Source organism: Tympanuchus pallidicinctus, unplaced genomic scaffold (genome assembly GCF_026119805.1).
Source record: "Tympanuchus pallidicinctus isolate F22 unplaced genomic scaffold, pur_lepc_1.0 scaffold34, whole genome shotgun sequence".
In the NCBI taxonomy this organism is placed as follows: Eukaryota; Metazoa; Chordata; class Aves; order Galliformes; family Phasianidae; genus Tympanuchus; species Tympanuchus pallidicinctus.
Window position 1 is genome coordinate 1,110,093 of NW_026294752.1, and position 18,093 is coordinate 1,128,185.

The 18,093-nt window shown below is 37.5% G+C and overlaps 1 protein-coding gene across 2 annotated transcripts in view; it reads left to right on the forward strand.

The window, feature by feature from the left end:
- The window catches only part of SUGCT (succinyl-CoA:glutarate-CoA transferase), a 330,926-nt gene that overhangs the window by 259,407 nt on the left and 53,426 nt on the right, over positions 1–18,093 (forward strand). For both annotated transcript variants that reach the window (XM_052699012.1, XM_052699013.1), the window contains exon 13: positions 16,387–16,450. In XM_052699012.1, coding sequence (XP_052554972.1) covers positions 16,387–16,450 — 64 coding nt within the window. The remainder of the gene's footprint in view (positions 1–16,386; positions 16,451–18,093) is intronic.

Genomic DNA, 18,093 nt, shown 5'->3' on the forward strand with positions numbered 1-18,093 from the left:
TCTATACATTTTGTATAGTTTGATTCTTTTTCACTCTGCTTGCTTAAATAGTACTTGCTAGAGTAAAGATCTTATACAAAGATCTTATACTACATTCGTAGTAATGCACAAGGGAAATTTCTTCTGGCAAATGTTAATTGCTAGGCAGCTTGCATCAAACAAGTACAAGATACATTGAAATGTTGCTAATTGACAGTATTATGAAGGTCCAGAAATGCTTCAGTATGAATACATGTATAAATCACATAAAAAATCTGAATATCTGCTTACATTTAAATGTTTGAAAAAAAGGCTCTTCTTTCATGAGAGATTATAATAAATTCTGCTTTTAACACCATAAAGTCCTACTACTGACGTTATACAACAGGTGCTGCTGCTGAGGTAAAAAGTCCCCATCTCTAAAGTTAGAAGTCATACTTAGAAATCTTCATGTGTATGAAGATACATCTACAAAAGTAATGCCTCCTGTTTTATTACATTGGCTCCAGAGGTGAATGCTGGTAGTGTGGCATTAGAGTATTATTCTAATGGAGTAAACTTACTGCCAGTATCCCATTACATTTTGTTGCCATGTGACAGATGGCAGCAGATGGGCAGCCTGGCAAAATGGAACCTGACATGGATGTATACATGAAGCAGAGGCGTGTCATTTAATTCTCTGATGAGGAAAAAACAGCACCATTGACTTTCATCAATACTTGCTGAATGGTTATGGAGACCAAACAGTGGACATGAGCACAGTGACCCTGGAAAGTGACAGTGGATCATCTCTGCTGATGCAGATTTTTGCGAGCACAGCATGCAGGTTCTTGTTCACTGCTGGAAGAAATGCATAGATACTCTTGGTGACTGTGTTGAAAAATAGCATTTTAGTACCTGAGAATTTGCTCTATCGTGTTATTGGGCTCTTTCCATCTGTTGTCATTTCCATGGAGGTAGCATTTCTTTTGGCATAGCTGCAGTACCTGCACTCTAAAATTCCTCACTGGGAATTTTAGAGCAAAAGAAAGATCAGGCTACTCCTTGCATGGCAGGTCTGAACCCCAAATGGGAAGATAATGTTGAAGATCAGTGCAGAAACACCATTTTCAAGCTTTATCAGGTTCTCTGTGGTTTCAGGGGTACAGGTAGAACATTCTAATTTTCTATCATTTCTACAGCACGAAGAAATGAACAGTGCTTTCTTAAGATTTGTTTCTGTTAAGTAGTTGATGTGTAGTTTCCAGACGAATTGCATTTTAATACAGAAACACCAAAAATCTATAGTATGATAGCTGGTGACATGACTGGAGGCTATTTGGTTAGTCTATACATTAGTGTTCAAAACTGATATTTCTCTGCTGTTTCATAAGCTTTGGATTTGTATTGTTAAGGTTAATGGCAGAGGGTCATTAACTTCAAAGCAAGAGAAGTCTGGGAACACTTCACAGTCTGTAGAAAGTGTTTCTTTAACTTAAAAGTGTTGGTTTTTGTTCACAGTTGCATCAACAATTCAAATACTAATTGCTTTTATAAGGTTACGTTCTCACAGACCATCTAGTGCATATTATTGACTAAATAACTGCATGATGTAGTATTTTCAAAACTTTTTTTTTTTTAACTAAGATTGTTTATGGAAGAAGTCACCTTTTTTCATTTGTACACTTATTGCTCTGAAATACCTTGCTGGCCTTTGAATTCCTTCGCCCTACTGCAATTTGAAGAGAAATTTTATGGTTCGATATTAAACTCATGAATCTGAATGTTAATAGTGGAAAAACAGATAAAAATAGGCAAGTATCAAACTTCTAGAAAGGAGTGGAAGGTATGGATAGAAAATGGGAAGTTGTTTTCTGTTCAAGTATGCTTCCATGTATTCATTCTGCAGGTAGTACACTTAAATGCCATCTCCTTGGTATGCACAAGTAAGGGTTTTCTATCTCCAAGACTTTTGTGATAGTTCTTTCAAGGCCAGTGCTAACAAGACAAGAGTGTAAAATGTAGGGTAGTTGCTGGTGATGGAAGTTTCTTTGACAGCCCAGTACATGAAGCACTGGGAAAAACAAAAACAAAACACCACTTTGTCTGAACAGCCCAAACAGTGCTTTCCAGCATGGTCTGCTCTCATTTCTTCACTGTACGCTTCTGACTTGCATCAAAATGATGTAGTTTGAACCACAATCACCGTTTCCTTTCTAAAGAGCTACAAAGATCCATGCAAGAAATAAAGGAAGGAGAAGGAATAAACTGCTGGTGAGGAGAGTTTTAAGGAATCTGCTTGTGGCAGGTTGAGGATCTATAGGGAGATGCTCCCATCTGGATCTACTTTACGGTGCTAAGCAGGTGCCAATGTGAAGTGGCATTCTTCTGTGAATGAGCAAGCTCTGCAGTCCTGGGAAGGGGTAAGTACTCTGGGCTGACAGACAAGTTCTAACTAAACAACGAATGATGTATACATAAACTAGCACTTACATGGCAGGTGAAAGATGGATGGAGTACTTGAAAAGAAGGCTCTCAGGAGCTCAGTGTGGCGTGCAAGATTGGGAAATCTATACCGATTGTGTGCTTTGTCCTGGGAGAAAGAGGTGAGGCCCACAAGGACCATCAGAAACCAAGTGATGTATTAGCATGATGGTACAGTGCTGTTAGTGGTTCCTTTGTGTAGTATTCGCCCAGCAAAGTTTGTGAATACTTGAGGCTTCCTGAGTGCTGAAATTTCTTTCTATAAATACATTCTCACTGTAACGTGCATGCCTGTCAGAGAAAACACATATGATTTTTATAATAGAACTATGAGAAGCGTTCTTGATACTCAGTATTGTTAAAGAGTGCATATTTCAAAATAACAGTCCTTCTGTGTGTTGGAGAAACACCTCAGTATGTTTTAATCCAAAACTGCAACTCATGTGACTTTGTTCTTCCTACACCACATGGCAAATAAAGATACTTCTGAAAAACTTTGGTTACTCAAAGCCTCACAGAAACTGTCAGAGTTTTCTCTTTGTCACTGCCAGCTCCATAGGAAAGACTGGGTGTAATCTCCAAATGTAATGAACATCTGAAATATCTGAGATTAGTATGAAAACAATGGCAGGGGAAAGGTTCTTCATATTTCTTCTCTGACAGTCTCCCACTTGTGGTATGCATTGCTTGAAGGCCTGGCAGTCCAGCTGTCCTAGCTTGTTACCAAAATACACTTACATTTATTTGCATTTACAAGTAAGTTTTCCACAAAGGAAAACATCTGGAAACTTCTTTAGTTGTTGTTGAATATGAAAGCTGAGTTAAAATGGAAGAAATGTAATATAACACAATAAAAGGAAGGTCTTTTACCTTATATTCTTGACACCAAAATAGTGTGATTATGAACAATTCAGGACATTCATCTTCCTTTTTGCATTCACTTGCATTAAAAAATAAATAAATGAATTAGTCTTGTACATGCTTTCTGCATAAAGAAAATGTAAAAATAGTATTTAAATGTTGAGTATAACATTTCTAATAAGCTGAAGTATGAAAAAATATGGAAAACCAGTGATTTTTTTAACACCACTACTTGCAGTAAATTATTGGCTGAACAAAGCAAAAAAGTGGACTGTTGTGGTAATAAAATCAGTCTGTTTTTATAGCGCCTTCCAGGTGACCAGTGTGAAGCTATCAGTGTTATACATTAAAGGTAACATACAGCTGGAGACAGGTTCTTTTGATCCCACAGCCAGTGCTTTGAATACAGTGCATCTTGCTATCAAAATGAGCCAGGTCTCATATCTGAATAATGATACAGCCAACCATCTTTGCTTAAGCATTTACATGTTTAAACCCACTAAAAAGATGCTATTACCATCACATCTCAGTTCTTAGCAGAAAAGAAAAGAAAAGAAAAGAAAACGATTTTTGAGCAGCCTGAAAGCCCCCTGAAGTCAGGATTAGGTCTTCAAACTTGTGAAACAGAATTTATGCAGTTACTTACAGACCTGTTTGCTTTAATTTCTGCATATTTTGACCTAAGTTATAAATCCTTGTTCTCTTAGTCTCCCTGCTATTCGTTATTAATATTAATTATGCCATCCACCAGTGAACCCTTCTGAAATGCTTCTCCACAAGAGTTATGAGCACGATTGTTTTACAGGAGTTTGGTCCTCTGTTAGAGTAGAAGCACTTTCTTTTGCTCTCATTGCTTTCCAGTGCATCAGATGAAAACTCCTGAGATTTATATCAGATGTTTGTAGCAGCTGTCTCACATTTACCTGGACTGTGAGGTATAAATTGAATTTTGTACATTTTCTCAAGAATAAGTATGTGTTTAATGATTAGACAATGGCAAAGGTATTTCTGCTCTGTCACAACCAACTTTCATTGTTTAATACTTTTTGAATTATTTAATGTCTCTTTGTGCATAATACTGTGGCTAATTCAGCGGCAAGGACTTAAAATTTAGTTTTGTAGCACTAGGTTCCAAAGGAAACAAAATATTAGTATGGGATCTTTACTCTTAAGATCAATCTCCTATTACTTCAGTTACTGAATGTGAAGGATAAGGTAAAAAATTGAATTGCTAAAAACATTAATCGTTTGGTTCACTTAAGCTACAAAAACAAGTTGCTGAGTAGAGTCTCAAGAAGGAAGATGGTGAGGCCAGCACTTTCATTAGATGTCTGAGAGGAGCTCACTGTGGTAGATGTACTCTGTGCCAGCAAAATAAACTACTAAAAGATGTCTAGAAACTTATCTCCAAAACCTGGTGAACTCTTTTTATGTTCATTTCTGAGATGCTTTTATGTTAATGTGCAGGTTTCATAGTTTAAGAATGTTTTCAGCATTGCAGTTAAAGAATGAGAAGTAGGATTTTCATTGGGGTATTTACACAGAGGAGGAAAAACCTTTGTGGATGAGGTTGTCTTGAACTGCAGTAAAAATAGATTGCTGCTGTAGGAAATTAATGAGTGTGGCTTGTCATACAGGAGTTGAGGAAAAGCTGACAAATGAGGACTCAGACTGTTTAGAGACATCTGTTAATGATGTCAGTCATACAAAAGGTGTAAAGGGACGAGAATGAAATGTACAGCAAAAGTGAAGGAGGGTCAACTGAGATATTCTGGAAAGCTAATAGAGTGACAAACTTTAGAGTTAAATAAAAAACGATGTGGCCAATTCCCTGCTTCCCTGAATGCATACAAAACCTGTACATATCTGTATACCAACATAAGATGTGTAATGGAAAAAATAGGTGACCTGAAATTCTTGGCAAACAAAGAGGATCTTGACATAGTAGCCATTACAAAAGAATGTTGGAATGACAAAAATCAATAGGAGAGTGTAATACCTGACCATAAACTAACAGGAAGGACAGATTAGGTCATAGAGCTGAGGGAGCAGTATTAGTGCTGTACTTATTGAGCCTTCTGATCAGGAAACGGATATTGAGTCCAAAATGTTGAAGTAGATCAAAGAATCAACTAAGCCTAATGAGGTAGTAATAATGGGGGACTTCAACTACCTTCTGCTGTTTGAATGTCACAGTGGGATAAAGCATAAGGGAAGCAATTTCTCATCACTCTGAGTGATAGCCTTTTAGGAGCATTCCATTCCAGAGGATGCAAACTCGGTGGCAATTCTTGACTTGAGTAACATACAGGAATGAAGGTAAGAAATTCTGAAGAACTGTACCAAAGAAGATTTAAGTCTTTAACTTAAGTTATGGTCACTGTAATACTTAAGTTTGATATGAAGGGCCAATAGTTAGGAATAGGTATAGAGAACTACCAATAGATTGGAGAATGTGAAAATTCTCTAGGCAAAAGGCACTAAATTAAAATTAAGGGAATTAAGTCCTTAGAATATATATAGAATCCAGTTGTAGTATTCAGTAATAGACTGAGAAAGATACAGCAGGCTACAGAGTAGAAAGTATTTGAACATGGTTATGAAAATCAGAATTTCGATGGACCGATGACAGGAAACCCACTGTTAGGGATGTCTGTAAAAAGGCCTTCTGCCACAGCAAGTGCCTAAAAAGCTGTGAAACTGTAGCATAAGAATAATTTTTGTCAAGAACATCACCTCACACCACAAAAAAAAAAAAAAAAAAAAAAGGAAAAAGTTCATTAGAGCAAAGAGTAAGATAGTGGCAGATATGAGGACTTCCCAGTGAACTGTGGTTTTCTGTTGTGTTGCATTCATTTGGTATCACTGATGTGGTGGTAGGTAGATACAGAACTATGACATACTAACAGAGTCTACTTTGTCAGAATAAGAGAACCAAGAATAAAGATCTAAAATTAACAACAAACTGGAAAAACAGCAACAGTAGAAGCAGATCTCATTCAAAAATTTCTAAAGAATGCTGGTTTTGTTTGAAGTAATACTATTGCAGGGTAAAACTGTGATAAGCTTCAAGCATGTAGACAGGGGAAGGATGATGGATCTCATCTACCTAGACTTCTGCAAAGCCTTTAACACTGTCTCTCACCACATCCTTCTCTCTAAATTGGGGAAGTATGGGTTTGAAGGATGGACTGTTCAATGAATTTAGAATTGGTTGGCTGGACGTAGACAAAGGATTGTGACCAACAGTCCTGTGTCTGGGTGGAGGCTGGTCACAAATGGTATCCCACAAGGGTCATTCTTGGGATCAGTGCTTTTCATCACCTTTATCAGTGACATAGCCAATAGAATTGTGTGCACCCTCAGCAATGACCCCTACCCGAGCACTACAGTCAATATACTGGAGGGAAGGGAAGCCATCCAGAGGGACCTGGACAGGCTGGAGAAATGGGCCCATGAGAACCGGGGCAGCCTGGTCTGCTGGTTGGTGACCCTGCACATAGCAGGGGGTTGGAACTGGATGAGCACTGTGGTCCTTTTCAACCCAGGCCATTCTAGGATTCTATGTGATGTTGATATAAGAAAGGGTTGTCTTGCCAGTACAATACTTACATGTGAACTACATGTTAGAAGCTGTTTTTGGAAACAGAATAACAAAATTAATTGGAATGTAAAAGGACTTTCTTTTGCAACACGTCTTGAAAATACTGGGAATATTGCATTGAAAAAAAAAAAAAAAAGAGGATAGGCTGATAAGCAAAACATTCTGCTGCTTAACACCATTCTAATAATTCTAAGTGGAACCAGACATTGGGTATGGATACATTTAATATTCTTTTCAAATTTCAAATGAGTGAAAATCTTTTTATTTGGAAGGAAGTTTTTAGGATGTGGGATGTGATCCCAATATGATATTCTGTTCACAACATGCTCTGTTACTTCTTTAGGGGGTGATTATGGCCATGGCACTACATTCAGCATGTACAGGAAAAACGGCCTTATTATTTTCTTGTGGTTTGGAGGCACGAGTAGTAATTACATTTACCAACAGCCAGCTATTTTTTTTTTTGAGGTTACAAAAGCACAGAGAAAAGGGTTACATCATTTCCTTTGTGGCCCTGGAAATCCTTTCCACTTAACTCAAGATAAAGCTGTGAAAGAGTAGTGTCTGCACAAATGCATTGCCTTACATTAACTAGACATTTTTAAACTGTTTTGTGCTTGTGACTTGTAACATATTTGATACATTCCTGATTCCAGCATCTCCTTTAGTTTGGAATTTAGAAGCTGATTGCATCCTAGCTAGTAATTTGAATGGTTCTGAAACCTTGCTGGTAGTTCAGAGTAAGACTGCCTTGCCATAGGTGTTTGGTTACATACGTAATCAGTTATGTTACATCTGAAATGGACTCATATGGTATGAAGTGAACCTTACAATGATTGCCATAATTTGCCAAATGTTTAGTAGATAGCCAAATCGCCCACGTAAAAGTAGACAGAAACTGTTTCTGTTTCTCTCCTACCAGCCTTTGTGCTGCTGCATCAGTAATACAACAAAGTTTTCTACTTCTTTTCCCTGCAATAGAGCCATTTGTTTTGAGGGATGAGACGAAGATAAATGCTGGAGGGATTGGCCTCAAGTTTTGCCAGGAGATGTTCAAGATGGACATTAGGAAAAATTTATTCTCTGAAAGAGTAGTCAGGCACTGAAACAGGCTGCCTGGGGAGCTGGTGGGGTCATCGTCCCTGGATGTGTTCAATAAACACATTTAGATGTTGTACTTAGGGACATGGTTTAGTGAGATCTGTTGGTGACAGGCGAGGGGTTGGACTGGATGATCTTGGTCTTTTCCAACCTTGATGATTCTGCGATTCTACCATTCTGTTATTCTATCCTTCACCACTTTATTTATATGAACTTGTAAATAATGGATTTGAACTTTCAAGCAATCAAAAATGAAGCCTCTATTTGAATCTCCATTTTCCAGCTTGCAGGTCTTTGGCATGAACATGAAGTTTAAAAATGTACTTTGCAGCCGTATTTTCTATCAATTGTATTTATTTTGAAATTCCCTTTATTCTCATTTTCTGTCCTATATATCAGTTAGCTTTCAAGTGAGACTCAGAAGAGGCTCAAATACGGCAACCAAAATAGTAATATTGAATTGAACATGCCTAATTGTAACATAAATATTAATATAGAGAAGTAGTGTCAGTTGAATAATTTTTTTTCAACATGGTGAGAATATAAGAACTGAGTTAATATTTAATTCTCTTTGTGAAAGCAGATGGCTGAGGGACTTTAACTCAGGTAGAAAACTTTTAACCACTTTTTAGCTTATGGTTATTAACAACACTGGGGAAAAGAGCAAAATTAATCATTGAAGTTATTATGTCTGAATTACTCTGAGCTTTAAAGCAGCTGATTTAAGTATCCTCTGTAGTTGTTCTCATGACAAGCTAAGAGGAAATGATGAAACAATTGAGAATATACATGATGAAATGTATTAAATTACCCTCGATTTACCTTACACAAGTAAAATATTAAGATCTTTCCTTAAAAGATTTTGTGAGGACTTCCTTACATATTGGGGGAATAATATTAAAGTAATTTTAAATTAAATCCTTTTATTCTCTGAGGTTAGAGGGCAATTGTGAGTTGTTTTATTTGCTACAGTTTGAATAAAGTCAAGCAATAATGTGTATCAACTAAATAAAAATAATTTGTAAAGATTTCTGTAAATGTTATCCATCACCGAATGCTTTCCTTTTATAACATGCTTGAATTTGATTTTGTCTGCCGATAAATAAGTAATTCTAAAGTAGAACTGTACCAACAAATGATATTTACTTTTGTTCTGCATTACATATATATGACATGTATATCATTTTACAATTTCAGTTTGCAAGGAAACTTGACTTAAAAAATATTTAGTGAAGGATTGTGTGGAAATCACACTAACATGGCATAACTCAGAGCAACCCTATATTTTACTGATGGCAATAGGATGCACTTTTTTACTATTTTATTTTATGTACTTTTTTTTCCATGCGAATATCACAGAATCATAGAATTGCTCAAGCTGGAAAAGACCTTAAAGATTATCAAGTCCAACCACAACCCAACCATGTTGCCCTAACAACCCTCTGCTAAATCATGTCTCTGAGCACCACATCCAGATGGTTTTTAAACACATCCAGGGATAGTCTCCCTTCCTGAGGAACCCATTCCAGTGCTTAACAGCCCTTTCTGTAAAAAGTTTTTTCTGAGATCCAACCTAAACTTACCCTGGTGCAACTTGAGGCCATTTCCCCTCATTCTATCACCAGTGAGAAGAGACCAACCCCACTCTGCTGCAATCACCTTTCAGATACTGGAAGAGAGCAGTAAGGTCTCCCCTCAGCCTCCTCTTCCCCGTACTGAACAGCCCCAGTTCCTTCAGTCTCTCCTCACAGGCCATATTCTCCAAGCCCTTCCCCAGCCTTGCTGCCCTTCTTTGCACCTGCTCCAGCACCTCCATGTCCTTTCTGCACTGAGGTGCCCAAAACTGAGCACAGCACTCGAGGTGAGGCCTCACCAGTGCCGAGTGCAGGGCAGGATGACTTCCCTGGTCCTGCTCACCACAGCACTCCTGATCCAAGCCAGGATGCCATTGGCCTTCTTGGCCAGCTGGGTACACTGCTGGCTCATGTTCAGCCCACTGTCCATCCCATTTGAGAGTCTTTACCTTTGCAGTTCTTAGTATCAGGAGGAAAGACATAAACATTTACCATAAAAAAAAAAAATAATCCTATGTGGAATGTCACAGACAACAGTCTGAGATTACACTACTAATGCTGCCACTAAGCAAAGATTAAAAAATGTTGACATCAGGCTTTCTTTTGATGTTCCTACTTTAATTTCCAGGATGACTATATTTTGAGTAAAATGAAATTACATGAAAAGGTTACTGCTGAAAGACAGACTGCTTGTGATTTCCTTATAATGATCTCATTGTAGTCCAGTGTAAAATGCCACCCAAACATTAATTTGATTCACAAAAACTCAAGTGATAATAGGTAATACAGTAATAGAATATTTCTAGCATGGAAAGTGAACCATATGGAAGAAAAAGTAACTTACAAAAATGATTCTACTTTTAGCTATCATCTTTCATACAAACATCTTTATTCATAAGCTCCTTATGCCAAGCTAAGGTAATGAATGAATAGAAAGGGGATAGGGGGCTCTGCTACGTAAGGAGGATCATGATTGTGTGTAGGATATGAGACAATGGAGGAGAAGGCCTTTAAGTTCTATCTCTTAATTTGTCCTCAGATTTCCCTTGTGTCTGATAGCAATGGATGTGAGCCTTGCAGTCTTTCAAGGGTTAGATTGTAGTAATCTTGTTTTACACCTTTCCTTTGCAGCTTTGAGAATGTATAGCAGAAGGAGTTGGTTAAGTGGTTGGTCTTTTGGTGTTTTTTTCCCTCAGTTTCTTGTTGAGAATTTTAACAATGGGACATATGAAACAGGAAGTTACACAGTTCTTTGAGACTCTATTGCTGATGTGGAAAAACAAATGTATTGCCAACTTTAGTGGGGATTAAGTTATAAGCATTGAATTCTTCAACACAAAATACGTAAGCAAGTATACTATTATAGGCTAAATAACTGTAGAAGATATAAGTGTAATGAATAATGATAATTTCAGTGCTTTAGAGAAAAATGTATCTGAGGAAAAAACATATTTCTAATAAAAATGGAAAGAAAGTTTGATTTCAACTTTAACAGTCCCTTTTAAAAGGCAATAATGGAGACTCTCAAAGATACAGAAGGCTTTTACTAGTTGCATTTAAAGAAAGAAATGGAATTTGTGCATCATAAAAAGAAATGTTTTAAAATTATTTTAAGTCTGCAAAGTTAGAATAAGAATTTAGAGATGTCAAACAGGAAAACATGCATTTTTTTTGAGTCCTGAGTTAGCAGCTGGAGAGTCTGCATGTTCTTCCTTAACCAAATGGTGTTACTTGTAGGCCCAGCCTTTAGTTTACTGTATGAAGAAGCTAGTATGCACCTTGAATGAATACTGATTTCCAGTTCATGTGTGCGTTTCATTGCGTTGGAATCACAAATAATAACATGCATAAAGGAATCCTATAGAAGTTACAGAGAAAGAAAGCCAAACTTTCAATGCTGTTTGATTAAGGGCATAACTGGAAAGATTCTAAGTATGAGTTAAAATGATTAGTTAGATTTTCCCATTCTTTCATTTGGAAAAAGAATTCTGAATGTCTCACTTGTCTGTCTCGCAGAATTAATGATTTGATGCATTGCCAAATGATTAGACCAGTGAACAGATTTTCTTCCACCAGCATTTTTTGTTGGAAATACCTGTATTTTTAAATGTCATCTAAATAGTCTCACCCCATGAGCTCAGAAAAAACTGACCCGAACTTTTGACACCACCTGTTCAGGAATGGGAATTTCTTCAGCATGCTATTCTATGCAGATAAAAGGTTCACAAAATCTGACCTGAAAAGAATGGTTAAAATAATTAGTTTTGTTTAGTCTAGGAAAGAGCAGACTGAGGGAGGATGGGATTACGATCTTCCAGTATGTAAAAAAATGCTGTAAAGGTGCTAGAGATTTGTTTTCTGTATCAAGTTGAGAAGACAAGAATGAAAATGTTTATGTGAAGTAAAGACATTTAGATTATGTAAGAGGAGAAAATTTTCTAATGTAAGAATAGAGGAGTATGGTAGAGCCTGTATAAGAAAACTGTCATCTTCTTTACTGGAAATTTTCAAGAATGCTGTCTTTATTACACCTATCAGTAGTAGTTGAGGATGTTAATGCTGTTCACGTTACAAGGTGAATAAGTAGATGAATTTGGTAATGGATGTGCAAACTTTTAGCGTGCCTGGGCTGCGCTGAGTGAAGAGGAATTGTCTTGAGCTGCATACAAAGTACGTTGCTTGCTCCAAAAGTAATGCCTCATATTTATTTCCATGGAAACTGCAATAGATACAAAGAATACGACAACGCCATTCAGTAGAGCAAATTCTCAGCTGCTAAGCACTTTTTCAGTACAGTCGCTACCATTAGCTATGCATTTCTGCTGATGATAAACAAGAGCCTGCATGCCGCACTTGTAGAAATCTGGACCAGCAGAGGTGATTCCCTGTCGCCATCACCACTGCTGAAATGCACCACACACTGCTGCTTTGTGCTCACATCCACTATTTGGCCTCCATAAAGGCTCAGCAAGCACTGATGAATGTCAGTGGGTATAATTTTTCCGCATGGAGGGTTTCAGTGACACATCTTTGCTTCCATGTGAGACAGACCCTCCCTGAGCCTTCTTGGAGCTAAGCAAAGCCAGTTTCCTCACGCTGCCCTGGAATGAAATGTGCCATGGACCTTCCCCAGCCCTGAGACACCAGAACAGGCCTTAAATGTGAAATGTAAAAATGATGAACCCTGCTGCTCACTTCAGTTTTTTCTGTCCAGGTCTGAAACAAGCCTTGGAAAATAACCTAAGGTTTTAGGTGTATTTCCATGCCTGCGTAGAAGTTTCTGCTCTATATTTGAGCTTTTGTTGAGTGACTGGTATAAATTCTTTCACAAATAGCTCATTCTTCAACCATTCTAGTTAGTTCCTGGTCTTGTCTTCCCAAGAGCATTACAGAATCTAATCTCAAGAAAAGTTTTGTCTTGCTTTGTCCTTTAACACAACTTGAGAATAATTTCAGAGTCTCTATTAGCTTGATGCATTACTCAATGTGTCCTTTTTCCAGCACAAGGACGTAGGTTGTGCAGTGAATGTTAGGAATCGTTTCTGTATAGCTGAACAGTCAACATCAGTAATAGGAGGGCTGCTCCAAAAGTAATGCCTCCTGTTTATTATGTTGGTGAGGTCTCCCCATGGCCTTCTCCAGACATTTTTTTTCCTTTTTCCTACTGCCATATCCTACTGCTTGTGTAAAATCTTGATTCCTTATATAGCTGTTAGCTGATTTTTCTTAATAAAAGTCCCTTGATCCTGCTCTTTTACTACTAATTAAGTAATAATGCTACCAACTCAACAAAACAGGTTTTGTTTATCTAAAAATTTCAGCTTCAGAGACACAGACTGCATTTAAGAAACTTTGCATAGTTGCTTTGAGCAGAAAAAAATGGGCAGATCAGTAATTCACATATTTTCCTTTAAGTATATATATTTTTAGCAGACAATAGCAGCATTCTAAAAGAATGTCGTTCTCCAGTTCTCCAGACATGAATTTCAGTAGGAAATTCAGCAGGATTCTGAGTAACAGTAGCAAGGTTCTAGTGTGTGGGATGTGTGTCTGTACCCACCTGGGCATACTTTTAAGAAAAGGATGGGAATAAAGGAAAAGTTCATCTGGAATCTGTGGGATTTCAACTTTTATGCTCTTTATTTTGTAGAGCATACTTCAGAAAAGTATTTAAACTCTTTCTTAATGCCAGCTAATGGCAGCGGCTCAACAGAAAACTGTAACTATGTAAGACCTGCAGGATCAGGCTCCCAGGGCCTCTTCTTCCCTCAAAATGTTTGTGCTCTGAGAAAAGATTAAGTAGTTTTAGAACAGTAGTATAATGTAATCAGTGTACTTAAGTATGATATAAACATATCAGATATATGACATACTTGATCCTATTGTTGCATTAACTCTTTATAAAGAATTAGGTACAATCTGATTTCAGATGTCTTTCTGGTTTCTTTTTCCCCACTGATAGCTCTTACAGGGTCCAATTAACCACACTTGCACTGGAGAGGAAAAAAAATTGTAACAAAAAGAAACAAACAAACAAAAAAATACACTCATGGGTACAGACAGCTCTGATGGACTAAGAAATCTGCTGAAAACCTGTGTTACAATGGATGCCAGGCTAAACAGGAGCCGGCGTCATGCATTCCTCATGAATAAGGCAGACAATATGCTTGGCTGCTTTGTACTGGTGAGTCTGTCCCTGGATTTCTGTGTCCAGTTTTGGAACCTCCCATTTCAGAATGGCTGCTGAGAAACTCGTGTGGATTCAGAGAAGAGCTGCCAGGATAACAGCACTTGGGATGAGGGAGGGAGCTGGGCTGGTTTAGTCCAGCAAAGGGGATGCTCTGGGGAGCTTTCATAGCATCCATATCTGCTAATGGGGAGACAATCAACAGAGATACACAGTAGTATAAGATGATATAGCCCAAGGCAACAGCTTCAAATAAAGATTTGGCAGGTTGAGACTGGATATTAGGAAATAATGTGTTTTATTAGGAATATGGCACAGCATGGGGGCCTGTTACTTGGATGTAGTGAAATCTCCATCCTTGCAGGATTTCATTACATGTTCAGGAAAAGCTGCTGCTGTCCTGACTGCTTGTTGGCAGTAGGCACATGTAAAGCGGGAGTCTGGACTAGATGTTGTCCAGAGATCCCTTCCAACCAGATTATCTGCTGTCCTGCATCAGTCATTCATGTTTCTGATGAAATTCAAGGTTGAGAATTCCTCATTGTTATACATGCAAAGCTTTGCAAAGCCAATTAAAAGCTTGTTTGAAATGTTTAACTCATGAGTCCAACCTTTTGTCTTTGATTAGGCCACACTGAGTGAAGAGACATTGTCTTGGGCTGCATATGAAATATGTAGGTCCCTCCAAAAGCAACGTCTCCTATTTTTTTTCCATATAAACTACAATAGGTACAAAGAGCCCTGTAACACTGTTTGATTGAGCAAATTTCCATCTACAAAACACTATTTTTCAACATTGTCACTACTGATAGCTATGCATTTTTGCCTGTGATGAACAAGAGCTTGCATGCTGCACTCATAAAAGTCTGCACCATTGGAGATGACCCACTGCCACTGTCACCACTGCTGAAATGCAGCACCTACCATCTCACTGTGCTCACATCCGTTGTTTGGTCTCCATAAAAGATCAGCAACAGTAGATGAATGTCAGTGTGTTCATTTTTTTTCCCCATGGAGGAATTTAATGATGCTATTTCTTTGTATGCACTTCCATGTCAGACGTGGTTTTGTCAGACTGCTCCTCTGCTGCCATTTGTTACACAGCAGCAGCACGTAACAGAATATTGGCAGGAAGGTTCAACTTCTGCTACACCACCACCGTCTACCTCTGATATCATGGACCAACCTAATAAAACAGGATTTTATTTTTGAAGCAGCCTTCATACATAATATAGTTGATGTACACAAGCAACAAAACATATTTTACTTTTTAAAAATTGTAAAGCTGTTTGGCTAGTGGGAGGGTTATCTCTACAGGACACATATATTAAAAAACAAATACCAGTTACGTGATTAAGGTGACAGCATTAGATGGATGTCAGAGTAATAAGTGAGGAAACAAAAAAGACTGCTTATTGACTTCGCAGGTAGATTTCCATTAAATAGTAAAAAATTCTGTTGTGAATTGCTTTTCCTCTGTTTGAGTGTTTTGATATACATTTGTTTTCTGGTTGAGTTTAATAGCGTGGAATTGGAAATTGTGATGAATAATCATCCCATGCAGATAGAGGGTTGTTATGCCTTCTAAGCAGAACAGAATTAACATCAGATTTATGATGGCTTTCCCCAGTGTTTGTAAGATCTATTGGGACAGCATTATGTAGCGTGATCTATCATAAGCTCAAAGACACCTGAATATGAGCAAAGAAAACTAGAAAGCATCATCTCTGCATAGGCTTGTAATGCATATGGCAGAGCAAAAGTGAAAGTGGTTCAAGGTTGCTACCAATTGTTTGTCTGTCAGTGGTAGAAAGTGTGATGTGCTTTCAGCTCAATTGCTTCTGCTTGATGTTGGATACAGGAGCCCAAAGATATGTTAAACATGTCAAGTCTTACTGAGATTTTCATTGAGATGCATAGATAGAGAACCATGTCAAACATCAGGGCTTTCATTTTATAAGCTATGTAAATTACATGAACTGTAGCTCCCTGGATTTTTTATGTTCTCTAAAAGAACATGGAAATATATGTGTCCTTTTTACTTTTGAGTTTAGGACCTAGTTGATCATTTTTTTATTACACACACACATATATATATATATATTTTTTTTTAATAGGTGCTGCACAATGGACTTGTGATGGAAATGGATCACCCAACAGCTGGGAGGATAGCTGTTCCAGGTTAGATGTTTAATTCTTTTCTCTAAATGGAGCTTGAAATTAAATGTTACATGACATCCTGAATAGTTCTGGAACTCAGCTGAGGACATGACACATCTTCACATTTCACTCAAATGAACAAAAGTTTAAACAGGAAGACATTTGCGCTCATATTCATTCCAGTAGCAGAAAAATTGGTTAAAATGTGTGTCAGAATAGCTTCTGGTTTTCATCGGCCAGTTGTCATACAATTTGAACATGGATTTGATAATATTTGCAAACTCCCACTGCTAGAAATATTACTGCTAAATCGTCTGCATGAATATGTGTATCTGGTTTTGATTTAGGTCTATTTTGCAAGTTACACAGACGTCTTTTAGGGACATTTCTGTTGTTAAAAATAAAGAAGGAAGAAAAGGGAAGTTCATACCAAAGGTTTGATCACAGTATTTTGTTTAATGAAATTAGACATAAAGATCGGCAGTGATGAGGTCTTAAATAGCTATTTTGAATTTCCAAAGAATATGAAAGTAAAATAGGAGTGTCTTTTTAAAGTGGATCAGGGTTTAGCTTTACTCACATTGGAGTTGTGAAATGGGATTAGGTTCATCACAGGCAAATCCTCATCCAGATCCTTGAGGTTGGCTCTGTTTTGATGACTGAGCTTTATCTAACAATCTGCTAGCTCTTTGGCCAACTTTTCCTAATTTTCTATGCTTCTCTATATCCCAAGCCACGTTAAGAATTGTTTCCTTCCTCATTCGGAGCACCGTGCCATTTTTATTTTTATAACATATTCTCCTTACATTGTGACTTTCTGAGCCAAATTCCATCCCCTGACACGGCATCCAGTTGTCATCAATTTCAGTTGACTTGAGCACATGTAGTGGTAAGAATAGTTTGACCCATAAAATTTATCTTAATTTGCACATCCTGGAATCTTACAGGGATGCCGAAAGAATTATTTGAATGAAATCATTCCCACATTAGATCATATTTTCTGCATGAATAGAGGGGGTGTTTTGTGTGTGTGTATGTATGTGTGCACTTTGTATTTGTTCTTTATCACAGTTTTCATTCCACATTTGATCCCACTAGGTTTGGAAATGTGTTTGACCATATTCAGAAGTACTTCTCTAATTTAGATGTGTGTATGTGGAAATAGTAATCCTTTTGTTTCAGTTTCTAACAGAAATGTAATCCTGGTTTATTTATCCAAAATGGAAAGAGTAACAAGGGTTTTGAATTAATTCTTCTTAAGGAAGTGGGCAAAAAAGCCTCGCAGATGGTAGAGAAAGTGTGTAAGGTTTTCTTGTTGCATACAATGTATAATCTATCTTAGAGAAAGCAAATACTCCTTAAGGGGATACGTTTAACTGCAAGAAGAGGAAGGAGATGAAAGGAATGTTCTAATGTCTGTCAGCAGCGATAGAGAATATTGGCAAGAGAGGGAATTTTTACATAGATAAGCCATAGTATTTCCCAAATCCTCAGTTATTTTTTATTTTATTAAAACTCAAACTGGTGACACTGCACTGAACTAAAATAAATCATCTTAATCTCTAATGATTTGGCATTTAGATGGGATTGTATGAAGGGTTTGTTGTATTGAAGCAGATGGCTGAAATGATGATTGCGTATTTGAGCAGGAAAAGGAGAAATCG